The 26629-nt window shown below is 41.6% G+C and overlaps 1 protein-coding gene across 1 annotated transcript in view; it reads left to right on the forward strand.

Moving 5' to 3' along the window:
• ABTB2 (ankyrin repeat and BTB domain containing 2) overlaps positions 1–26629 on the forward strand; it is a 129908-nt gene that overhangs the window by 96237 nt on the left and 7042 nt on the right. Inside the window, exons 4-14 of the mRNA XM_072338589.1 lie at positions 12040–12192; positions 15550–15715; positions 17319–17408; positions 17884–17985; positions 19472–19568; positions 20760–20895; positions 22688–22914; positions 23644–23822; positions 24436–24541; positions 24670–24772; positions 25434–25524. Of these exons, the coding sequence (XP_072194690.1) occupies positions 12040–12192; positions 15550–15715; positions 17319–17408; positions 17884–17985; positions 19472–19568; positions 20760–20895; positions 22688–22914; positions 23644–23822; positions 24436–24541; positions 24670–24772; positions 25434–25524 (1450 nt within the window). The remainder of the gene's footprint in view (positions 1–12039; positions 12193–15549; positions 15716–17318; positions 17409–17883; positions 17986–19471; positions 19569–20759; positions 20896–22687; positions 22915–23643; positions 23823–24435; positions 24542–24669; positions 24773–25433; positions 25525–26629) is intronic.

The following is a 26629-nucleotide window of genomic DNA, read 5'->3' on the forward strand; positions in this document are numbered from 1 at the left end:
TGGCTCATTTCTTTAGTAACAAAAAGATGATAGCCGTTGTGTGTGTGTGTGTGCTACCACTCCACAAGTGCTGTAACTACAGCTACAGTAATTACCGTAACTGCTGTGAAGATTTCACTGTTACGTTCTTGGCTTCTGCACTTAAGTTTCCATCTGCTCAGATCAAAAAGAAGGTAGGAGAAAATAAGAGCCTGTTGAATTAGTTGCTTGTATTTTCCAGGCTAGTACAAACAAATGCTCAGTGCCTGTAGACCCTCTATGTTATGTGTTGTTTATTGTTTGCTATTCCATCATCAGAAGATTAAGCGGCAAAGTAGCATAAAAAAAATAAGGAAGGAACAGTAATGCAGGAAATGTTAGAACAGAACTGTTATAGTGAGTGTTAAGAAAAAGGTATTTTACAAATACAGAGGAGAATAAAGCAAGGTCTCCTGGCTTCATTTTTTCATCTTTGGGACAGAAGCTACCTGTTAAAGTTGTAGAGGACTGACTAAGACTCTATTTGTCATTTAATATCAATCTGTCTCCATTCTTCCTAGAGATGGTTTTTCAAAGATAACCACAGTGCTCCTGTAAGTAATATAAGCAAATAGTAGTGACTCTGCGGATGAAAGGTTCTGAAAATGTTGCCAAGAATGATGGTAAAAAGCCAGCAAGTTTCTTCTTTTTCAGTAATTGCTGTTTCCAATCGAAGTTAATATTATTTCCTGTTGGACTAAATTACAGACGTGCAGAACTTGCCTGTTTCCTGAGGAAGGAGTTAGCATGGCCCTTATTAAAGCATCAGCTAAATAAAGACACAGTTTGGGGTTTTTGCAGTGCAGCAGCCATGGTTGGCAGATTGTTGGGGTTTTCTCTCTTATTGCTCCTGACGTCTTTGTTACAGAGACCTGAGAGCTAAGCTCTTCTGAAGAGTAAACGTTTCTGGGTATAATTTATGATAATAGCAACAATCATTCTTTCTCTTTGACCTTGTGGGGATTAGAAACTAAGCTTTCCCTGGGGTAATCCTAGATTGTATGTCTCTGCTTTGTCTCCTTTTAAAGGAGACTCTGGCAGTTTGTGTTTCCTGGTCCCCTACCTACAAGTGCATGTACAGCCATGACCTGGTTGTCACTTAGGATGCTAAACTGTGCAGTTTTCATCAAGTGTTCTTATAGTAAATGCTGAGCTGACTGTTTTTAAAAGTATGCCTGCTCTGCAATACAAATCCTATTCAAATGAGTTACATGTCTAAGCAGATTCAGCTCTGGTTTGTGGATTCTTCTGGGGCTAAACAAGCACGTGCTGATACAATGCATGCTGGTCTGATGTGTTTGCTCAGAGAGGAAAGATGATGAACCGTATTTTACTCTCTGTGCTTATCAGTGTAAATCTAAAACAATGCTGTTGAAAGAGGTACATTAAGTCAAACTGCTGGGATCTTCAGTTCAACTGAAGACTTTGTATCTTAAGATCTTTCTTGCATGGTTTAGAAAGTATATCTTAAAGGCTAGAGAACAGGGCAGAGAAACAGAGGCTGTAAGTATTTATTCCTAAGCTTGCTGGAAAACTCTGCTACTATAAGAAATTCACTTAGCCATTCTTCACCTCTTCAGCTCCCTTTAGAGACAAGATATACTTCTGAAGAGGTGTAGGATCTTCTGATACAAGTGCTTTAGAACTGCTAAAATTTTTCAGTACAGAAGTATGAGTTATCCACAAGATAACACTAAGAGAAGATAGACAAGCTATTTGAGAGGAGTGTAAGTAGTTCGGCACGAAATTATAACAAGACTATTGTAAGCTGCTCAGAATGCATCTTGCTGCAATTATATTGCTTCCAGTATCCAGAATGTGCGATTAAGAGTTACCTTTGTGCAGCACTGCACTGTGCCAGGTAGCTGTGCTGAGTTCCCTGATGTGGCTGCCAAACTTTTTGGGAAGGTTCTCTCTGAAGAATTTTGATGCATTGGAACACCACAGAAACATATGTTCCTTAAGTGACTTTCCATCTGGGTATCCTATTCTTCCTTATACAAGAAATGTTGCAATAGTTTAATTAACTCACTTTGGATCCTCTTTTTGTCTGCAAAAATCTCTATGTTGAGTTGCTTATTTTGCTTAATCTTTGTTCAGGGGTAGATGACCAAACTAACTTAGTTTGACTACGTACAGAAAAGGCATTTACCCAGGTGTAGTGATGCATTGTCATTCTCACTATGTACAGTTCCAGCCATGTACTCAGGGCTCAGAGGTAACAAAGGTCAAGAAAGGCAAGTGAAAACTACTTTATTCCTCAGAAATTTTTGCTGCTTTGGTTTTCTTTCAGGTAAAAACTCTGGGAAGAAAGATTTTGGTTTGTCATCTTCCATTTGCATTTTATTCTTCCTTTGCATTTGAAATGCATAGCAATGAGTGTTGATAAGGAAGGCTTATTCAAGCAACAAGTAATGAAATGGAAAGTGGACCAAGATTTTGAATTATGTTTTTTAACAAGCTGAAGAAAAATAATTGTGCACATTGCACTTGGCATTAAAATTGATGCATATCATTCATTGATGTTTCTGTGTTTTAAGATCTGCTTTCTGACAGCAGAATTTTTGTGAAAGGAGTGCTGAAAGGAAAAAAAAATCCTTCTAGCTTGGTATTAGAAACAAAATATTCTAATATTGGAATGCCAGCCATTAGTAGTAGCCACAGAGCTGTATGCTTGGCAGTGGTCAAAATGAAGCAGGCTAAGCCTATTGCAAGAGGGAGTTTTAGCTGTGTATAGAAAAACTGCATATTTCAGCCTTCCACTAGAACATAAATCTAATTGCTTTATGTAAGATAATTGAAGTGTCCCTTATTGGAGAGAGGTGGGATTAAAAAAAAAAAAAAAAAAAAAAAAAGCATTAACATAAATGGTTGGATGACAGTTTTTTCAGTCTACTTCCTATCCTGTGCTGCACCGGTGCACTCAATCATTTGTAAACTCAGCATAAAATATGCAACTCTGTAGTGCAGAGTATATAAGAGGCAAAACTTCGGTAGCAAGATGTTGCTTTGTAGAAAGCATTGCTTATGCCACAGTGCATGCTTCCGGCTGCATATTTGTGCTAGCAGTCCTAGCAGCTACACATATGATCAGATCAAGATTTTGAAGGTAAGCGCCTTCACACTTTTCTGGTTTGCTAGATTGTCAGTCGTGAAGATTCCCTCAGTTTGTGATGTAGAAATGTATGTGTTCTGAGAACTGGTTGCAGGTTACCTGCTAGATTATGCAGGGATAACATTGTGCTCCTGGAGAAAGCGATTGAGCGAGTTATCCTTATGGGCTGACAGTGTCTGAGAGTAAAGAGCAGCCTTGTTCATGATGTTTTGTCAACTATGGCCATAGTGTGCAACACAACATTTCATTCTAATGGGAACATCAGACTTACAGACCTTTTCCTAAGAGGAAAGGACACTTCTTACAATTCAGCAGAGGTGAGTCACCATCCCTGGATGTGTTTAAGAGCCTTTTGGATGTGGTGCTCAGAGATATGATTTAGCAGAGGGTTGTTAGAGTTAGGGTATTCTGGTTAGGCTGCAGTTGGACTTGATGATCTTTGAGGTCTTTTCCAACCTGAGTAATTCTGTGATTCTATAACAAGAGACTATGGATACCTAAGGTGAAAAAAGATTTTTATTTTAACTTTAACTGTGTAACTTGTTCTTGATTGGAGCAGGCAGGTATATATTGAGGTACTGAAACACAGAATTATAATCTACATTCACTAAATGTGTATATACTCTATTTCTGTACAGCAACAGCTTGAGGAACAAAATGAAAGATCTTTGAAGGCATGAGAGGAGTATGTTCATTGAACAGCTTGCTAGTAAGGCTCGATTTGTGTTCTCTCACAAAATAATTTTTTAAATGCTGCAATTGCATCTATTTCAGCTAGCAGTGATGTAACTCCTCGTCATAATCTTTCATTAATGCTCTGTGCCATGTGTCTTACCTGGCACTGACTTAGAGAGGTGAGTACTGCCTATTCATTCACAAATGCTACACACTGTGGACTTGATTGCCTTTTATTCAAGAAAATGGGTTCTAAAATTTTGGTTATTTAGTGAAATCTTCTGTGATTGTAGTACAGCAGCCAGAACCTGAGTTACATAATTACACCACTGGCTGGAGTGAATGCCTGATTTTTGTTTACCTAAGAGAGCTCCAAAATCAGTTCTCTTCATCTGCACGTATTAGGGTGTTTCTCATGCCATCATGAGAAGCTTGCATGAATTGAAAAAGCCTAAAGATTATTTACATTTTCATTAGGAATACATTGACATTGGTGTCAGGTGAGATTAATTTACAAGGAGACCATGCGCACAGTACCATGACATAGCACAGAAGTATAACATCAGTCAAGCAGTAGAAATAGAAGTTTCATCTACTTTTTGGCTGTTCTGAAGTATGAAAGAATCATCTTTTAGTCTTTAAATGTTTAGCGTCTATCTACCTGTACAGTAACAATAATGAAAAGATGGTAGTTGTAAATACCCAAAAAGTTATTTACAGGAAAAACTCACCTGTATGGAAGCCATCAGTCTGCTGGGAAACACTGATGTAATCTCCACCAAGGAGCAATCTCCAAAAGATGCTGCATTAGTGGTCAGCCCTTAAATGGGGTCTAGAGGAGGTGGAGTCAACCTCTACCCCTTCTGGGGGCACAGCTAAATTACTCTCACCTGTGCTCCCACAGCTGACCCAACACTTGCCTCAGCTGATAAATCAGAGGTTCAGGCTGTGATTACCAATTTCCCATACACCACCAATATTTTATGCTTGAAAAATTGTCTTATGAAATATGAATCAGATTTTAGTTTGTGCTGTGAAATAAATGGAAATGTTTCCCTATTTATTGTTAAAACTGTGCTTTGTTCGGGTTTGTCTTTGTTCAGTGGAGCAAACTTTTACAGCTATAATTAAACAGTTCTGAGTATTCCAGAACTGCACCAAAAATATTTCTCTTACTGGCTCTTTGTTCCCACAATTGCAACTCAGGAGCTTCAGGCAATTTTCGTAAGCATGGCAATGCTCTGCATTCAAGATTTTACAACTGGGCCCTGAAAATTAGTTCTGTGATTGAATCTGGCAGATTGGTTTTGGCTTGAGAAATCAGCATATGTTTTTAACATATGCACATTGCCATGACTGAAGTTGTAACTAACAGGCCTGTTATCTCCATCTGAGTGTTTGTAGGAATTAACCATAATGGGCAAAAAAAAAAAAAAAAAAAGATGGAGGAGGAGTCATAGCACTGCATAGTGAAGAATCACACCGATCCCAGGTAAATCTTCTTGCAGGTAGTGCACTGCAGTTTGCTTTCATTTTGCTAGCCTAGCACCTGGAATGAACCGTAAGAGTACCTCTTGGTTTTTCTGGCCACAAGATCAAGGTTAATCCAGGAATAATAGACAGCCCATTCTGGCTTTCTGCCTGTGTTTATTTCTGCCTATCACAGAACATGTTGTTACAGGCTCTTTCAGTTAATGCTTGTAGTTTGCACTCATGTTTTGCTCCAAACTGGATCGGTGTTTTCTTTTGCAGTAGGAATTGTGCTTGTAGCACATGGCAACATCTTTTCAGTCAGTCTGCTTGGGTGGCTCCTGATTGTGGGGCCCTAAATATCAAACTGGTCAGGTTGGAACAAACCACACCAGCCTCTTCTGATTGTTCTGCAAATTCTCAGGGCCCCTTTTGACTGAATTACCCAGAAAATCCACAATAATTGACTCTCTCTTTTCTCATTTTTTGGTAGTCAGTGCTAATGGCTTAAAAACACAAGTACCAGGGCACAAAGGGAATTCGTAAGATTTTACACACAAATAGATTGTTAATGACAGCTGAAAGGTTGGGGCAGATTGTGACCAGTTGTATAACTAAGGACAAGCTGTATGGGCCTTCAGAAACTTGAACTGTAACACCACAAGCAGCAGAGAGTAATGTGTGAGAGGCATGCAGAAGTGATGTGTCCTTGCAGAGGGATGTAAGCTTCCTTCAGAGCAGCTACAGTGAAAGACCCTGTCCTGGCAAAATGGGGAGGCTTGGAAGCCAGCACGGTCACCTTTTTACAGGGGAAAGGCTCAACAGCTGTGATGCAAATGAGCAGTTCATTATGAAGTTCAGTCCTGACCAGAGCTGCTGATCTGTTGTGTGAAGAGCTGGGGAAGCTCACAGCCACTCAGATGCTGCATTTGAGACCCAGGGCCCTCAGGGATGTACAGAATTGGCCTCTGCATGTCTGGTGTTACAAGCTCACACATGCATCATTGGCAAGCGCTGTTTTCAGTGTGTAGTATGAGATTCAGCAAATCTGTCAACAAAGTTGCATCTAACCTTCATGCAAGTGATTTAAGCATAGAGCTGTCTAATGGTTAGAGCTTAAGACTGCAGTTAGGTTCAGAGTAATGCAAGAATTTGCCCCTCAGTTCACCTGCCTGATTGTTTGCAGTAGAGCCTTAGCATTTGGAGAACTTTAGGATGTCAAAGAGTGGGGAGGAGCAGAAGAGCACATGCAGTGGTATTTCATTCCATGATGTCTCCTCTGTTGAGGTGATTACTTGCAGTGACAGGGATCAAATGGCTCTGTGTGTTCTTGAGGCAGATGGAAGTAAGTCACATCCTTAACTACATCATTATGGCAATGTTGTTATACTTAAAGCTATTGTGTGTATTTATCTGACTCTTATCATCACCTACGTACAGTTTAAGTTGGTTTTAATTATTTTACATCTGCCTATAAACTGAGTTCCTTTTGCCACAGCATACAGATGTTACAAATGTGTTTCTAGAGTACACATGGCACATTCTAGAACAACAGGAGTATTTGCTTTCAGTCTGAAAATTGTTTATCCCTGTTGCTAAAACAAGAAATAATAAGGAAATCATACACTAAAGCATCTTTTTAGGATTCTTAGAGAGTACCCATGTACTTCATGCTTTTTTTTAGTGAGCTTTTTTTAGTGAGTTTTTTATTGTGATTTGTAGCTTATGTAGAATAAAACCTGTCTCATTTTTCATTGAAGCTTGCAGACAAGAACAGAAAAAATGATTTCTGTGGTTGCTAGTAAAGATCAGAACTGCCATTTCTAGATTAAAACTATTCTTTTACTGTTTTATGCTCTATCAGCAGAGGAAATTGTGGAGGCAGACTCAGTGCAGAAAGGATCCCAATAAATGTAATACTATCCAGATGTTTTTCATTCTGTTAGTGTCCCACTGAAGGATAACTCACTAAACTCTGGAAGTTAGTGTTGTGGCAGAAGCAAGCCAAGACCTTTGCAGCTTGATAATGATCCACTAAAATCTGAGAACTTTTTATCTTCTAAGACATGAGCCAATCATTGTTTCAAGGGAATTCAGAAGAAAACTTTCCCTTTAGGCCAGTTGGCTGCTATTAGATTTTTTTTTCCATTTCTGTGAAGTGCTGGGACTGTTTGCTTTGAAAGACGTGGCGTTAGTTGAGATGATCTTCGGATCAGAACCGGGATGGCAATTCCTGACTTTTCTTTGTAAATGTGGTAGGTTTTTGCAAATTCAATAAAATATCTTGAATATGAAAGGATGGCTCCAGGCTTAAGCTGGTTGTGTTTTGGAGTAAAGATTTTGTTTCTCTTGTTACTTTATTCACATAAAATTACATACCCAGTGAACTTTTTTTGCTGCAACTTGCAGAATGGTTTAGTGTTTGAGAATCCAAGCTTTAAGTTTGCCTCTGTTTTCTACTTTGACATTAAATGGTTTGGTTTGGGATACTCTGTCTTGCCTCAGAGTCTTTTCTTTCTCCAACACATTAGACATTATTCTTTTTTCTTTTTGACTCTGCTGTCATACTTGAGTTCTTTCTGTTTTGGTGTAAAGTTCAAACAGTGCATCATCTAGCTGCCTTCCTACACAAATCACCATATACCTGTAGATCAATCTTATTCCCATCTTTTTTTCCCCTGCATAGTTCTGCTCACTGTATGTCTGTCTCCCAGGACCCCTCATTAGGAGCTTGCTTGGCCACAGGACAGTCACCAGTATTCCTGCTTGGCACACTGCTCCTTTACCTTCCTGCACATTTGCAAAGTGACTTTTAAGCTCATTCCTTTTAAAAACAAACAAACAAACAAAAAAAAAGATGGGGGGAGAAAGGGAGAAACAAGTAATACTGAGAGCTGTTTCAGTATCGTATGCTGTAGCTAAACAGAAGGAAAGAGAAGTGGCAGCAGGCAAAACGTCTCCTCCTTCTCCATTCCCCCTTTATTCACACAGTCTTGTCACTGGACCCTCCAGGCAGGAGGGAGGAATTTGGCACCGTGCAAGTTCCCTGTAGGGAGACTTACTCTTTTCATCTGAAAAGCCAGGTGTTCCTCACCTCCAAAACTCCACAAGCATTTTCTTAGCATTCAGTGGTGAATGGCATACCAATGGCATCATCTTCTGAATCCTGTGGAGGTCTCGCCTTCTCTGCACACAATTAATTTCCCTCTGCCAAAAATGCCTTGGCCTTAGGGTTCTTAAAAATCCTGACTAGAGCTTGCTTTGGAGACTAGTTTCTTTGTGATGAATGACCTAACACTGAAAGTCTGTGATCCCGCAGCATATCCTCAGAGACTGCCACCCTTGGTCCCCACATGCCAGTCGTGTCCTAGGCAATTGTAACCAGTTAAGTGCAGCACATTGCCAGGGAAAAGCTACAAACCCATTCAACAAATGAACTTGCTGTAAGTTCTCTGCCAAGTGTGGCTGCCACCATCCTTCTTGATTATTTCTTCATAGAAGAATGCATTTTTGTTCATATGAAGGGAAAACAACAATAGGTTCCATTCTTTCTCAGAGCACATCTCCAACCTGATCCACTGGCAATGGCAGGGCTGACCGGTTCAAAGTGGAGCAAATGTTAAGCAAGTGATGGATAAAATAGTGGTGCTCATGGTGTTCTCAGATGCTACTGTGTTTCTTTACAAGGCATGTAGTGAACGAGGAGCGTTCATTTCACTTTGTACTGCTGTATACTATCTCAGTTTACATGTAAAATTGCTCTCTTATAAGGCAGGATGACAAGAAACTGAACAAAGCAGTGATGGCATTCTTCATAGAAAACACAGTGTGTGCCCCCAGTGAACTGCTGCTGGGAATACGACAGTTTCCCAGGGCTGGATCGCTTCATGTGCAGAATTTAATGAGCTGCCAAATGCTTCCAAATGTCAGAAAATTATGAGGATAATGCACTGTCCAGAACATGGCACAGACAGAAATACATAGATAGAAATTCATTTTTTAGCTTGTGGCATCTTCCCAGTTAATTTTCCATGGAGGTTTCACCCCTCCATCCTCCTCCAGTGTTTTTCAGACTGTGAAATGATCAGTGTTTCCCTAGAGGCAGACAGAAGCCCAGGTTAAGAGCCATAGGGATGACAGTTGCATTTATTTTCTAGAAAAAGAGAATAATTGCATTTATTTTCTTAGTGCAGTGCAACCCAGCATTGGCATTTACTTCAGCTGAACTGCATCTCTCCCTGCTTAGATCATGCTGCTTATGTAATGTATTGTCAGGGAGAAAATGAGTGAAAAAGTTCTGCTGCTAGCCTGCCCACAAGCATACTGTGAAGAAAGGAAAGAGTTGGGTAGAAGGGGGGGAACAGGAGGAATAACGGAAATTCCATCCTCAAGCTTGCAATTTTCTGGGGAAATAGAGCCTTACAGCAAAATAGAGATTGAGCTCATTACTGATAGAATAATGATTTATTTGCTTGCATGGTGATGTGAGTGGTCTGACTGGGACAGATTAGGACAGCAGCAAGAGAAACTCATCCTTTCTGACACTTATTGCAATCTGAAGTATGTTCTCCTTTGATGCAGGGTAACTAAACGGCATATTGAAATGAATTTTAAAGCCTTTGGGAAAATTTCTTGTGATTTAAAACAAACAAACAACTTTTCCTTCCCTTTCCTTCCCAGATAGACTTTTGTTGTTCAAGATCTGCATGTGCCTGCAATCCATTTAGGATCCTGGCACATGCCAGTGTTTAAAAAATGGAAGATTCAGAAGATTCTTCCTAGTACGTGTTATTTCTGGTGCAGACTCAATGGTATTTTCTGCTGGCTGAGCACAGCTTATTGCAGCAGCATAACAGCTACCCAGATCTGGCTCACTACCTGGGAAGGCAATCTGGTCTCTGCTGGATTGGCGTGGTTCTCTGTCCAGTGATGATCCCAATTTGAAAGCTTCAGGGATGCTGTGATGTGGCCAAAATTGTGCACAGCCACAAAAGGTTCCAGATACATTTACTTGTAAGATGGGTGATTAATTAATTGCTCTTGAGTATTTCATTCTAGTCCTTTTGAGCACGTCTTTCTGTGCTCACCATTTTGGGAGGAGACTAGAGGCTCTGCTAAACACTGAGCCAGTTTAGATACTGAATTTAGGCTCCTCCCTTCGATGCCTGAAGCTAAAAGGTGTAAATGCTGGCTCTGTTGTAGGCCAGAAAGAAGTTCTCTGGAGCCAACTGCTGAATACATCTCCCAAACACGAGTTGTCTGGATTGCTGTTCTTCCCTCAGGGCAGTCAGTCAACTCTGAGCTGGCCGTGCTGCGGATTGGCTGCAGTGATCATCCCACAGATCTGGAGTGAGTTAGTAAGCTTAAATGGGCTGGGGAATTAAAGCTGAGCTTCAGGGTCTCTCAGCTGGTGAGCTACTGCAAGGTTTTCATAGTGAAGGATGTAGGAGCCCTAATATTACAGTTGATTGATGTAGAAACACAGTGGTAAAAGCAGCAAGTCACGTTAAGTCACTTCTCTTGCACTGGCGGTCCTGGATTGATCAGATATTTAGACAGACGTGTGATTTTGTAGATATTTCCTTGCCACTGAGGAGAAGGAAAGGAGCAGAGGGAAAATAAGCAGGCTTGTTTGGGAGTAGCAAATAGCAACTTATTAGAGTGTGCTTCGCAACTGGTAAAATTGAAAGAGCTAGGACATATTAGATGGGGTAGAATTATTCCAGCCTGAAGGATGTTCAAAGCCATCCAAAGGCAGTTCTGCTTACAAATCTCATTATTGATAAAATGATTTCTAATGGGATCGGCGCTGCTCGCTCTCACTGTGATGGCAGATGTGCGCACACATATACGTGCGCTGCTTTGAAAATGCCTTTCATGGGTTCAGCTGCTTTCATTAATATCATTTTATATTTTCTGGTATGCATCTTTTTTCCTTCAGCTTTATAAAGGAACTCGTACCTTATCTCCTCGGTTATTTTCTTTTGAATGCTTAAATGAAAGGGGCTTTTTTTCAGCATGAGTAAATTCATTACTAGAAATGGGAGAGGTGTTTCCAATTACAGCTGGCACTTCTGAGCCTCACATCACAGTGGCAGGTATCCCTGGGGGAAAAATCAAGCAAATAACAGATCACTCTGGCTGTGTAGTGGGAGGAGAGATGAGATATGCTGTGTATGAGTGTTATGATACCCATATATTATTGGGTAATTTTAGTGTTGTTTTCATTCATGGGAGTGGAGAGGGCTGTTCATAAGCTAGCCCAAAATGGCTGTTGGCACTGTTGTTATTGCTATATTTATGTTGCTTTATTGCCTTGCAATTCCTCATATAGACTAAAACCTCACTGTGTGGGTGCTGTACAAATTAAGATCAGGTAAATTGTTTTTTTCTGAAAGATGCTTACAATTTGTTGTTTGTTATACGCGTTTTCTTCCTCAGAGTTGTCCGTTGGTTCTTTGATTCTACTCATCCATCCCTAAGTCCAAAGTGTTGCAAGTTTCGCTGGGGAAAATGACATAAAAGCCAAGCTGCAGCAGTTCTGCAGTGGTCTCAAAGTGTCAGCTGTGCATAAGTGGTCTCTTACCTGCTGACCTGCTGCATTGTCGAGCAGGAGGACAGAGCTACCTTCGCAGGATGGGCTTTATCTGACTGCCTCTCACACGCAGGCAGAGGAAGCGATGAAATGTGCTGATGCTGAATCCTAGTAGAAGACAGCAGACCCACATTAACCATGGCATGTTTTCTCCTTGTTTGTGTAGCCCCTTCATGCTTCTGCCGCCGCTGATGGAGTGGATGCGAGTGGCTATCACTTATGCTGAGCACCGGCGCAGCTTAACAGTGGACAGCGATGACATCAGGCAGACAGCCAGGCTGCTCTTACCTGGACTGGACTGTGAGCCCAGGCAGCTCAAGTAGGTGGACTGAGTGCTCTACTTTCCCTGTTTCATGGGAGTGGGATCTGAAAATACTCTATATGTAATATACAGTGCTCAAGGTTTTAGGAGGAGATAGACCTTTGGCCTAATGCCACAGTTGGGGTAGAAGGATTTTGTCTCGCCAGAAGTTGTGCAGGAAGAATGAGACAGAAAGATTGCTATATAAATATTCCATCATTTATGCCTCAGTCTTAATTATAAGATAATCTTTTGCTTTCTCAGATGCCCTGACGAAAAGCGTAAGTACCTATTAATATCCTCCTCTCACATGTATACTGAACAAGGATTTATAATTAGCCTGGTTCATTAGCACATCATAGGTATTTTACTCACTGTTTGTTGTCTTTCAAAGTTGCTGTCACTAGCACTACTTTTGCTTCCAGAGTTATATCTTGAACAGTACTGCAGGTTTTCTTGAGTGAATTTTATCTGCTATATTGACTATGGGTTAAATGAGTGGGCTGGACACATAAGTAATGATGAATGCCACTTCTGTCATGTTCTGCAAGTGATTAAGTGCTGTATATGTATCCTTTCTGATAATCATTTCTCTTAGAATTCTTTTTTGTGAAGCAACAGGAGACTTAATCAGGACTCCTTGATCTGTTTTTGTTGCTCTTTTTTCTTCTGGCAGACAGGAGGGCTCTTGCTTTTAGCTAATATCTCTGTCTCCCCATTTGTGCAACACAGGATACTCCTTGCTATCCATAAAACCTAATGCAAAGTGGAATTAGTTGGCAAGCGTGCTGGTGCAATTGAATGACTGAACTCTGTTCCAAGCTTATTGGTGGCATGTCTGCTATTTCCTAACTCTGCCTGATATGATAATACAGCTAAGACTGTTCCGCATAGCTGTACCTTAAGGGGACATAGCTATGGAAGCTCCGAGGTGGCACCCTTTTAAGCTTTATTTGTGCTGCATCTGCTCACGTAGCACTTCTCCCCATACTCTGCCAATGTACATGTGCTCTGTATCAACTGAAGCCCTCCTTTCTCAGGCTTGTGCATGGATGGTAGGTGCTAGCATAGGCTGGTTACTATGGGCTTTTTGCTTTCAATATGAGGTAAAACAAAACACTTAAGAGACAGCCTGTGCTCTCCATCCACAGGCAGGGGGAAGCCAAGCATACACAGGAGCTGCCATCTGGGCATTGCACGGGTGCAAGCTTTACCCTAGGAAGCGTGTGAGTTTGCCTCTCTCTGACAGGGTAACAACTCACGCATGGAAAACCTGCTGTGGGTACAGCTGCTGCACAGCAGTTGTGTGCGTGTGAGCTCTTTCCCTGGCTCATGGAGAATGCTGTAGCTTTTATCACACTCTAAAAGAAAAAGCTGCTTTGCCTCTACCACAGAAGTGCATGCTGTCAAGCAATTACTACAGACCAGCGTGTATACAGCATTTTTCTATTGGGAAGTTTTGCATGGGCTGAGCTTGCAGGTCCCTGAGGAGCAAAGCCCATAAATAGTAACTTCAGATTGCTGCCTCCAGATGTGCTCCCAGCACTTCCACACCAAGAACTGCAGCCCACCTCTTTGCTCTGTCCCTCTGACAGCTCTGCACAATGCCTTGCTTTGCTCTTTGCTTTGCAGGGCTCAACAGTGCATAGTGCCCCCATCCCCTTCCCCTTGCTCCAGCAGCGCAGGGTGGCTCATGCCTGTTAGCAAAATAGAATCAGTGTGCAAAGACAGATACCTGTGCTTAAAAAAACATCATTTATTCTGTAAGGATCAACAGCTTTCAAGTTTATAATGTCTTGTTTCACTTGTTTGCATAGGATAATAATAGTGATTATATAGAATATACCATTACTATATAATAATATTGTGGCATCATTATACTGTGCCAATTTCCTTACTAAAGCAAGATGATTTATTGCTTAGGCTCTATTTAGGATTCATATACGTCTAACAGTAAGCCTTACTGTACTGCATGTGTCCTAACCCAGGGTCTGGATAGCTGGGAGATCTTTTCTGATCAGATCTATGCTCACTGCCCGGGAGCTGCATTTTATTTATGGATGTATCTCCAAAGAGCGGGTGACTCCAAGGCTGTCACTCTGCTTCCCTGCTGACTGCTCCTCAAATTCCACCCTGATGCAGCTGCAGTGATGCTGCTTTCCCACATGCAATGGGACTGCTCACCAGGCTGAGGAGTGTTTTGTGAACTCAGCATGTTTATACATTGCAGCTGGGCCCCATTTGTCATCAGCCCTGATGCAGTTCAGAAGTATACATAATGTGCAGTTGAATTAATACTTGGGTTCAATTCATCCCAAGTCTTTCTTCTGTTTTATTTATCTGGCAGCCTATACAGAGTTTCCAGGTTAGCCTCCTTGAAAGAGTCTCACTTTTCAAAGGAACTTGGCGAACTACTATCTCGCTCACTGACAGTTTGCACAAGGAGCTTGTGCTGAAACCAGACAACTAGCGGAGAAGGCACTCACCCTGAAATAGCATCAAAGGGCTGAGCGTATCAGCTCACCTCCAGTTTGGGAGTGTTTGGTCAGCAAGGGAGATAGGCCTCCAGCTCTGGAACTGACAGCTCTCAGCACAAGCAGAGGGATTGACATTTCTGGACTACTTCCAAATGAGATGAAGGCTATCTGATAGTTACCTGGAGGATAAGGAGTTAACAGAGCCTCACAGAAACATTACCTCATTTCCTTTGAGGAACTGGAGAAGAGATGAGATTTGATAGTTTTTTAGGGGTTTTGTTTGAAATTTGTTTTTTTTGTTTTCAGAAAACAATCTGAAAAATAAGGATCTTCTTTCAGAATAACCATCCAGCTGTCAGACAGCCTAATGGTCTCATTATAATACTACTGCTTGGCTGGCGTTTTGTACATGTGTAACCTTCTCTACATCTCTTTCTCCTCCTTGGAATATGTTCTTGTCTATGTATGATGCACTGTGATGTGACAACCACGTCCTATCATGCAGCAGAACGAATGATAACTCAGTTGCTGCAGGTTTGCACCCTGTGAGCCCTCCCACATCACTGCTGCAGTAGTTTGGTCCACAGGTGCCTTTAAACTGAAAGGCTGAATGACAGGGAATAAGGATTTCTTTCTGCCCTTCCCACAGAAAGCACTGATGAAATTCCTCTACTTGGCACCATTTTTTCCTGTAATATTAAAGGAATTTATTGTTTGTCCCTAAGAACTGAAACTGCTATTTCCAGTATGACTGAAGTTTAGCCAGATTGCTTCAGAAATGGTTACATGGTGCGCAGTAGGTAAAACCATGACATTTCATATGCCTGATTTCTGTAGGAGATGATATTAAAAAAAAATAAAAAGACAAAAAATCCATAAGTTGTTTTGTCCTTCACAGACCTGAATGCTGCTTTAGTTCCTTCCGGAGACTGGATGCTAAGGCTGCTACTGAAAAATTCCAGCAGGATCTGGGTTTCCGAATGTTGAACTGCGGAAGGACGGATCTGATCAATCAAGCAATAGATGCACTGGGAGCTGATGGAGTTAATACCATGGATGATCAGGTATGTCATATAAACATAAGCACGCACAATTTTTGCATCAAATTATGTGTTCCTTTCCATGTAGGTCTTAAGCATTAGTCGCCTTTCCAAAACTTCTCTAATTCTAGCTGATGTTTTATTGTGGAAAATTTAGCTCTTCAAAATAAATACATAAATGAAAATTCCCCTCTCATGCAACCCTCACAAGCCAGTCAGAGCCCAGAATGAATTGTTTATCAGCTGAAATGCAGGTCTGCTCTCTGGCTGGTCTGTCTCAGAACAGAAGACCGGTCTGATGTTGTCTTAATGTTAAGACTATGTCTAAACAAAGTGGTTTTTGCCAGCATCACTCTTTTCTGGTTTAACAGCCAAAATCCCATTTGGTTCAGTGGTGAGGGGCCAAAAGGTATTGCTGTCTGATGGTTGCCTGTTTGAAGTGAACTGTCTGTTCTCAGTGCAGTGTGGTAGATGAAACAGCACAGAGAATCCCAGTAGCACTGATATCTGAAAGTATTAGCTTTGCTGAAAGCTCATTGTACTTTATTTTCACCTGTTCCCTCCTCAGCTGCATTTAATCTGGGAAGTCTTTAGCTGCCTCTGTTTCTGCTGTCAGTCCCATCAAGTAACAGCAGTTTGCTCTCTGGGACATCATTCAATGGACTGATTTACCTTCTAATTAAAAATAATAATAATAATAAAACAACCATCCACCTCCCCCAAATAAACATTCATTATAGATGTCACAGCAATGAGAAAAACCTGTCATGTCTCAGAAACAATACGTTATTTAACAGTAGGAAGGATTTACATGCAAGTAGAGAGGTTTTCAGAGCCAGCTGTGAAATGAGTAAATCTTCCACTGTATTTTCTAGCATCCTGCAATTTAAAAGGTATATGAAAATGCATACAAACATGGGCAGAACTGCTCCTGCAGAAGACTACATTTAACTATGCAGTCACCTTATTTGCATATCCCACATCAGTTGTGTGATCACAGACATGTATCATTTCACTGGTGCCCTTGACATCGACTTTGTTAAAGTGGCAGATTTATATTATGAAAGTCTGCCGTTTACTTCCCTGATTATTTTTTTTTCCTTAAGTTTTTGTAGTTTCTGCTCATGTAGCCCTAAGGACTTCTGTACTTTCAGAGCAGAACTGCCCTGTTCTCTAATATTTTGCCCTGTGAACAAGCACTGTAGTATCATGGCACTCCTCTGCAGCCAGCCAGCAAACTGGGAGAAGTTTTGCTTTTTTTCTGTGTAAGGACCCTGCACTGTAGGCAGCTTTGGAAAGGTTGAGGACTTGCTGCTGTCATTTATTTGTGGCTACAAATGATACAAAAAAAAAAAAAAAAAGAAAAAGAAAAAGCTATTTCTTTTTTGCAGCCTATGAAGCTCAGTAATTGTAGCAGTCTTGACCTCTGATTTTTGACCGCAGTGCCTTTCCATATTAGCATGTTGAGCCAGCCCTACACTGAAACCAAAACGTTTTCAACATATACCTATGCACACACGCACACACTCTCTCCCACACCCACACTTTGTATCTATCGTTCAAAATCTGTGTCCATGACAGATCTGCTGTTGATATAGAAAGGTAACTTTTTTTTCTTCCCCTAAAGGGTATGACTCCGCTGATGTATGCCTGTGCTGCTGGAGATGAAGCAATGGTCCAAATGCTTATAGATGCCGGAGCAAATTTAGATATACCAGTGAGTAATGGAGTACCTCCTCATCATCATCATTCATCCTTAGTCTGTAAATTAAGGAGAGCAGTAATTAAATCACTATCAAATTTCTCCTACCAACTGAGGTCTTTGTTTCTGGAAGATTCTGCCACAATCTGACGGCAAGGCACTTCTTTCAGAAGTTGCTGCTTCAGAGGTTTGGGAGAGGGGAAAATACCTTCAGGACTTCTTGGAGCGCGTACTGGCAAGCCTAATAGGCATGGTGGGGGTGAAGGGGCCTCCTTCCTTAAAGAGTTGCCACTAGGAGAAACCAGTAAGCCCATTAAAAATGCCCAGCGGACCGGACAGAGTGAGTTGTGCTGGCAGTGTTTACTAAACGGTATTTGTTACTGTTCCCTGGGGCCATCACTTACAAAGGGAGAGCCAGTTATGTGGAAATCTGAAGATTATGGAAGACAGATGCTGCAGTGGTTAATAACTACCTGGTTTCCTTGCCCAGGTTCCCAGTACCTCTCCACGATACCCTTCTGTCCATCCTGACAGCCGGCACTGGACTGCTCTCACCTTTGCTGTGTTACATGGGCATATATCTGTTGTTCAGGTAAGCAGAAGAAAGTCTTCGGTCAGGAATCTTTGCCCAAGATACTGAGGGACTGAAGTGCTTAAGCATTCACCCACCCTGCTCCCTCTTCCATGGAATGAATGCAAGGGCAGCAGAATGGAGTGGAATCCTGGATATTCTGCTCAAACTCCAAGGGGAACTCAAAACCAATACCAAAACAAGACAGTGACTGCTGAATTTAATTTACCTTCTGCTCAAAGGGGAAAAAAAGTTGTAAGCAAATGGAGGTTGTATAGTCACGTTTTGTACATGTTTGTAAATAATTACAAAGACTGGATCCCAACTGGCAAATTGTCAGCACAGCCTTTGGTACTGCAAGGGCTGGGCAGCCTTAATTTACATGAGAGATAAGGGTGTGATTCTCCTAGGAGCTGTAGCCAGATGGATCACAATTCCTACAGGACTGCATACCCACCATGTTTGTTTGCTTTAAAATTATTAAAGATTATACAAAATCGTTCCTTTGGCAAGCATCCTTTAAAGGGTAGATGTGAGCTTTCTCTTGATTCTGTGTATGAAATCACTGTTCCAGGTAAGGCCTACCATAGGATAATTACCTGAAATAGCTGGCATCTCAGCTATTCATTGGCAAACCAGACAATGAACCAGTTGTCATGCCCTACAAACACTTTTAGTTTTATAATAAAAATGTGAATGTATGTGCCAGTGCCATTAATCAGGGATGGCTGAAACTGCTGAATTGTGACAGCGTTACCTGTTACAGCCATCTGGACACGCACGCTCAGAGGAAGAACCTCTGCTGCTGGCTGGAGCGCAGTGCTCATCACTGTTGCTATAGTGGTGCTGCTCTGAGTGCATCTCTGCTGCTGAGTGCCAGCACTGCTTGGCCATAAGAGATGCATAACCTCTCCTTTATCCAGGAGATGTGCAGTTGCCTTTGTGAGTAGCTTGGTGTGTTCAAAGAAAGCCACTTCTGTGCATGGCAAATCACTAAGGCTGCTAGAGACTTCTTAGACAGGCTCTGCAGGGCTTGGGAGAGACCAAGGGCTATGTTTGGCCTCCAGGGCTAATTCCCTGAAGGTGCACCCTGCTTCCTGCCCACATCATGAAACTAAATAAGACAAACTCCCTATGCTCAAAAGACACTCTGACTGCAGAGCTCTTTTGAGTTGGGAAATTACAAGTAGTAAAACCAAGTTCATAATAAGAGAAGTCAGCTGAAAATTATTATTTTTAAGCATAAACTCAATGCTGAAAGTACAGTAAAGGAAAAGAAAATAAATCTCTGAACTGACATTTGTGTAGAGGCTTTGACCCTAGGCTGATCAAAGACACATATGAGAAACTTGCCCCACAAAAGGGCTTTCGCCTTTGAGATGTTCCCTTTGTGTGCCTGCATGCATCATGAATCTTCTGGTTTTCCTTCCTAGCACACAGCCTTTTCTGGTGTGCATCGCTGAACTGCTGTTTTCTCAACTCCTCGTTTTTAACATGTCTGTTGCAGCTACTCTTGGATGCTGGTGCCCACGTTGAGGGCTCTGCTGTCAACAGTGGAGAAGACAACTACGCTGAGACCCCACTTCAACTGGCTTCAGCAGCAGGTAAGTTATGCGCAACCACGGCACGCTCTGTCTTTTGCTGTCACAAAACAAGCACTACTGATTGATGCCTGGCTCAGGGATCTGTAAAATGCGTTAGGATTTGCCCTGCACTGTGGTCTGCAGGTACTGTAAGATACAGCAAAAATACCAAAGGGGCAGCACCAGGAGCTATATAGTCAGCATTTTTTCTTTGTCATTTCTAAGCCACTAATATGAACTCAGCCTGAGTTGGCAGTGACTGACAGCAATCATGTGCAACAGCTGATGGGCACTAAATGAGTGCCCACTTCTGCCAGTAGTACCAACTATTATCTCCTGCCAGCAGCCTCCATGCTTAAGCTGAAACAGCTCCTCCTTTGCACAGGGCTCTGTGAAGAAACATAAAACAGCTACTGTCTAGCCTAGGCACGTCTTGGATCTAAATAACTTCCAGATGCAAAAATTAACAAGTTTAAATTCAGCCTGAGGAAAGAAAAACTGCTATATAAAGGCATTTGTTTGATTAATTTATTAAATATGAGTAAAATTCTGCATTTCTTCTACCTAGCTCTGTAAAGATTTTAGCATTCTATCAACAAGTCTGTGCTAGTCTAAAAGTACCTGTTGTTTTTCAGCATGTCAGTTCTAGCCTTTTTTCCCCCTTTTATTTCCTTCTGCTTTATTTTTGTGCCTTAAACACAAATCTCTGCCTTATCTGCTCCAAGCTTTACTAAAAGAATAAAAAAAAATGGTCTCCTTCCCCCATGCCATAGTGAAAGACACACATTGTGCAAGGTCTCTTGCCACCACTCACTGCTGTATCTTATGACAATAGTGGAAAAGAGCCCAGGTGAATGTGAACTGCACCAATATACCTGTCTGCAAGGTGGCTTTATGGAAGCTGTGGTCAGCAGCCCCCTTCTGGCCTTCTCTGTTAACCTCACCCACCAACTGAACAGCTGGGGCTGCTTGTGTGCACTGGAAGTGCCAGACCAGTTTCTGCCTGTAGCTAGTTGCACATTCTTGTGTTGTTTAGCTGCTTTGTGACTCCATTCTTCTCAGAGATGTCATGAAGCCTAATGCATGCTTACAGGGTGCTTTGAAAGCATTAGTTGGTAGCCTAAAAGCTGCCTGTACACTTTGTCTGATAACAGTCCTGAGTTACGTTTCAAAAAGGTAAGAGACATGCTACTTCTGTTAATTGTTCCCTAGGGAACTACGAGTTGGTCAGCCTATTGCTAAGCAGAGGCGCCGATCCCCTCCTGAGTATGCTGGAAGTCAATGGCATGTCATCTTCACTTCACGAGGATATGAATTGTTTCAGTCATTCAGCTGCGCACGGACACAGGTAAAGCTCCATTCATGTTCAGGCAAAAACCTCTTGTAAGGCTAACATGCTGTAGGTGTATTGCTTATCTTATGCCCAAATCCATGAGTGTGCAGATCAGAAGATGGTGTTAAGGCTGTGTTGATAGCAACCATTTTTTTTTAAGCACTGCTTAGTTTCTTTGATTATTCCAATTATGATGCAGGTAGTACTGGGGGGACTGAATAATTCTTTAAGCCAGTAGCTGTTTTCTGTTGCATCTCTTTGAGGAAAAATAAAAAAATCATGCAAGATTTTCACTATTCAGTAACAGTAACTTTGAAAAAGGAAAGGGGTTATATTTTGATCAAAAGCACAAAATGCAGCAGCAGAAAGGTCACTTGTTTTTTCTCTACTTTGCTGGTCAAGCTCTGCAGCACTGGGAGGGGGGTAAAGAGAGGAGCTGGTTCTAGCCCATACTTGAACAGATTAAGTTCCACCTATGGGTTAGCTTCAAAGATAACAGTTCATGATATTAAGACAGATACCAATCATACTAAGTAGTGACAAAAATAAACAGCTACAGAATTCAGTTGAATGTATCATTGGTTTCTGGATGACCGACCAAGAGATCAGTCACTGAAAAGCTAGACTAGGCCTTCTAACCCTGCTTGCAGGGTGGTTATTTAGAAATAAGACATTATGTACAAACTCATCCAGAAATTCTTCAATTCCCAGAAAAAATGTCAGCATAACGAGCCAATTTAAACAGGCTCACACCGCCCACAGAGATGGGCTGAATTGATATCCAGGGGGCTCCTGCAGTGTTACCACACGCCTTTATGGCAACGTGCTCAGTAGCAGCTACCTTGTTGGCACACAGGTGTTCTTTACAGCAGAGCCAAAAGCGCACCTCCAGGCACACCACACATCTGGCTACACCAGGGAAAACATCCCAAGTTCAAATGTGGCCCAAACTCAGCAGAGCTGGAACAGCCTAATGCTGTTAGTTACAGTGTAAAACTACGGAAGCACTGTTCTGATCCCAACTCCGTTCCCCTCCCACAACCTGCTGTGACATCCAACCATACAAACTGAAATTCAAGGCTTATTCTCCAGTCGGGTGGGAGAGGGGTGATGGAAAGCCTGCAGTTCTGGTCACATGGAGTCGTGTGGGTGCAAGGAGAGCACCAGCTAGTGGCAGTGCGGTGTCACGGCTGCGTGTCTGGGTGGACTCCCAAGGATGAGAATGTCCGCTGCAGATGGCTGCAGCTGTCTGCAGGGAGACCAGTGATGCAAGCAGCCTAAAGTGGGTGTCGGTGAAATTCCAAACCAGAAGATTCTCTCTGGATTTAGTGAGGCAGAACTGTCTTTTTTTTTTTTTTAAATGGTTTCTATTTACTGGTACAGAAAGCAATGCTAACTAAAACAACAATGCTGAAGTTGGTCAATCAGTAACAGAGAGCTTAAGGCATTACCACAGATAGAGTTGGCAGAAGGAAGCGTGCTTCTAGAAGTTTGCCAAAGTGTAGGCTGCAATAAAAATCAGTTTGCCCCAACCCTCTGAAACGTGCCCTGCTACTGCTAAGGTACAAGAGCATATTGCATTAATTTGTCCCAGCTATAGGGGCATCAATTTCTATCTTGTGGCTGGGGGAAGGAAAGAGTCTTAAATGCTGCTCTGTATCAGTGAGATGCCTGTCAAAGCCCAACTCTTATCTTCCGGAAGATCTTCCATTTGCTAAGCCATACCTCTAAATCCAAATCACATCAGTCCTGCCTGAATTACTGCTGCTTCATTTATTAATAAGCAATACGACTCGTTCCTCCTCAGGAACGTTCTGCGCAAGCTCCTGACCCAGCCTCAGCAACTGAAGGGAGATGTCCTCTCACTGGAAGAGATTTTGGCTGAGGGAGTGGAGAGTGACACCTCCAGCCAGGGCAGCTCCAATGAGGGCCAGGTGAAGTTATGTAAAACAAGAATGAAGGCCCTGCAAGAGGCCATGTATTACAGTGCTGAGCACGGCTATGTAGACATCACCATGGAGCTCAGAGGACTTGGTAAGGTGTTCTCCTCATTTATTAAGTCTTTTGCACACTTTGAAGCGAAGCTTATTTCCCCATTTCATTTGGACAAATGCCTGCAACCCCAACTGGAAATCTATCCTAAGTTTCTGGGAAACAGCTGTATGTAATTTTAAACAAGATTTAAGGCTTCTCACTAGTTTTTCAAATTCCCACTGATTTGCAATGTCACTTCTGTTCCTAATAATCAAAAGCAAGGGGCATCTCTCTCCCTCATGTACTCTGTTTATAAGGCTAGCCCCTTTAATATAAAGGTAATGTCAAGGGTTAAATTGGATCTGATCTACAGGTGAAAGAACAGATTTGATCTGAAGGCAGAAAAGAGAAGCTTTTCTTGTGGTTGACAGTAGACACACAAACGTCAAAGACCTCATGCTATATGTAGAGTCAAGTATTCAAACAAGTTTAGTACAAATTTTTCCATGGTTCTGACCAATGATGAATCAAAATACACAACAAAGAACATTTGGTACTGAGCAGTCAGCAGAAGGTCCTGGACCAGTTTACCAGTCCTCTGCTGATGTAGACAAGTTGCTTAATCTGTCAGTGACCCAGTTCAGTCACCATTAATGACAAAACAAAAATGTATCTGCAATAGGTAAAGATCTACTTCAGTGCTAACACTTCAGTGTTATTACATCCTAACAGAGGTATCCACTCACTGTTCCTTCCATATTCATTACTTTTCTTTTGGTCTGGCTACAGGAGTCCCATGGAAGCTCCACGTGTGGATTGAATCACTAAGGACAACCTTCTACCAGTCTCGCTATTCAGTTGTACAGACCCTCTTACGGGAATTCGTCACCATTAAGGAAGAAGACTATAACGAGGAGCTGGTTAACGAAGGGTTGCAGCTCATGTTTGAGATCCTCAAAACCAGCAAAGTAATCTTTAGTTTTGTAACAGTATCAAAATCAAGTGTTTGAGCCAGGTCTTTTGCTATTGTATAAGCCAGGACACATCGAACAGGAGCGAGCGCATACACCAAGTACCTGTTACTGCAGCGTGAAGATGGCCCCGATAGCATTTATCTAAATTCACACACAGCCTAGTGCCAGGCAATCATAAAAACAGCCCTCACAGTTCAGACATTTATTTCTGTATCACTGAAAGCTGTTCTGTTAAAAGTGCAGTTCAGCAACTGGATTTTGAAACTGCAAATAAAACAGGAAGCATTACCAGTACAGTACCGAGCAATTCAGGCTACTTCAGTAGTGTCTTCTAGGAGCTTTCTGAACAATGCTTTTGTTCAGCAACATTTTCCTTCTTTTCTCTCATTTAAAGACTGCCTACGACTATTTCATGTCAGAGGGCTGGCCTGTAAGCTGTTGCTGAGAGCATTCTTTCAGAGCACATTTAGATCATGTGCTGGTCCTTCTGTTTTGAGGCTGTTCTTATAGGGAGCAGTTGCTATAAACCTTGAGAGAACTGTTACAGAATGCTTGAAACTTTCTCAGAGCAAAGTGCTGATTGTTATCTGTTCTGTTCTCCTCACAGAATGATTCCATCAATCAGCAGCTTGCAACCATCTTCACCCATTGCTATGGCAGCAGTCCTATACCCAGTATTCCTGAAATCCGCAAGACACTGCCAGCTCGGCTTGGTAAGATGCTCACCCAAACACTGAAGCTTTTGTAATATTTCTTTTAAAGCACATATGGTTTAAAAAAAATAAAAATAAAAAAAAAAAATCATCAAAAAAATCTCATTCATGTTTTCTTACCTTACCAGATCCCCACTTTCTAAACAATAAAGAAATGTCTGATGTGACTTTCTTAGTGGAAGGAAAGTTGTTTTATGCGCACAAAGTCCTGCTGGTTACTGCATCTAACAGGTAAACAGCTCACTTTCTACAGCTCTGTATGTAATACAAAAGGAAGCTCTGGCTCTTCTTTATTTTTTTGTGACTAATTCTTAATCAGTCACTGCAGTACTGCAGCTGCTGCAGATACAGAATACAGACATAATTCAGGGCTGCAGGAGCAATCCCTATCATATTTGCTAATGTTAAGTACACAGGAAAAGGACGAGTTTTTCTAGCCATTCAATTTTTCCTTGTCATTCCTAATACATGTTAAGGAAGTCCTGGGCTGCTCTGACATGGACTGACCAGTAATAACCCCGAGAAACCAGCACAGTAGTTGGGAGTACACAGACCCAGGCATTCCACACCTTTCCAATTCCCCCCTCAGTTTCCTAGCTAGAGCCACAATTGTTCCATGTTTCAGTCATGGCTGGTACACACGCATCTTTCTCACACTGGCAAAATAAGTGTTTTCAACTATTATGACGTGGAATTGAAGGAGATTTATGCAATTTACTGGGTAATTTGCCCCTGAAGTTCCAAATCAATTATCTTTAGATTAAAAGAAATGTGTCAGTTGTCAGCTTAAAAATGGTAACAAAGGAAGCTCTTTCACCTTGCTTATGCTGCTTGTCAGAAGGCAGTGAGTGTGCGAAGTAATAATACAGAAATCTGTTAAAATTATTCTCAGGTTTAAGACTCTGATGACCAATAAAACGGAACATGACAGCCACGGAAGCAAGACTGTTGAGATTAGCGATATGAAATACAATATTTTCAAGGTATGTAGCATATCCCACCTCTTCTTTACTCATCATCTTCTCATGTACTTGGAAAGCTGTGAGGGCTGAGACTTAATATTCATGATAATCTACAACTAGAGATGGGCTTAAATTCAACCTCTCTCTATTTCACGAGTCTGATGTCTGTCTAAAGCTTTTCAGCTAGGACTAAATCCAAACAAAAACTTACAGCTTACATTTTTGTAGTCTCACTAGACAACTGGCTCTTCCATAAAGCCGGTGGAACATTCTTCACTTACTTGTAAAAGGTTTCTGAGCAAATCTCGTGTTCTTTTAACCAAAAGGTAAGCTTACTTGCAGGCAGACTACCAGGCTTCATATTAATTCAGATCACATTATCAGAAATTAGCGACATCCTTTTAAAGAAAGGCTCAAAATCAAAAATTTCACTTCACTTTTGTGACATTTCTGGGTTTAATGGGCCTAAAATTCATGATGGAGATTAAGATGGTTACTTAACACATACCCAAGGACAAAAACAAGCAGAGAAGTGTGCCAGTTAAATTATTCAGGCTTTCCAGGTCTGCACTTCAAATTTGGATGAAAGGTACAGAACAGAGAAATCTAAAGTGCAGAAAGGGTTGCTTCATTGCTTCACGACAGAGCTGAGGCTCTTTCTATGATGCATGCAAAGCTGTTGTTCAGCAGTAACGTCACCTCACATTGAGAGAATGGAAGTTTCCTGTTGGAACATCCTGGTCCTACTTGAAAGGGGGTATAGAAGTTTGGATGTCATCTATCCAACACCAAACTATGCAGCTCCAGAAGTAACAAGAAGTAAAATAGAAGCAAGGGAATTAAATAAACACCCTTAACAAATTTTTACATCAAAAGGTTTCTGAAGATAAAACTTCTGCTTCACTGAATAGCACAACTAATTAAAAAGTAGTAAACCAGTGTAAATACTTCCTGAAGCTAGATGATTTGATGGTAAATAAAACCAGACTAGTTAAAGAGGTTCTGACATTCTACAGTAATCTCAATTACATTACTCAGAGAATGGGAGAGCAAACTGGATCACTGGAGCTCTAGGTTCTGTTCAGGGCTCTGCCAGAAAACAGCTTGTCTTCCCTGTGCTTGCATT

The sequence above is a fragment of the Excalfactoria chinensis genome, chromosome 5, assembly GCF_039878825.1.
Source record: "Excalfactoria chinensis isolate bCotChi1 chromosome 5, bCotChi1.hap2, whole genome shotgun sequence".
Classification (NCBI taxonomy): Eukaryota; Metazoa; Chordata; class Aves; order Galliformes; family Phasianidae; genus Excalfactoria; species Excalfactoria chinensis.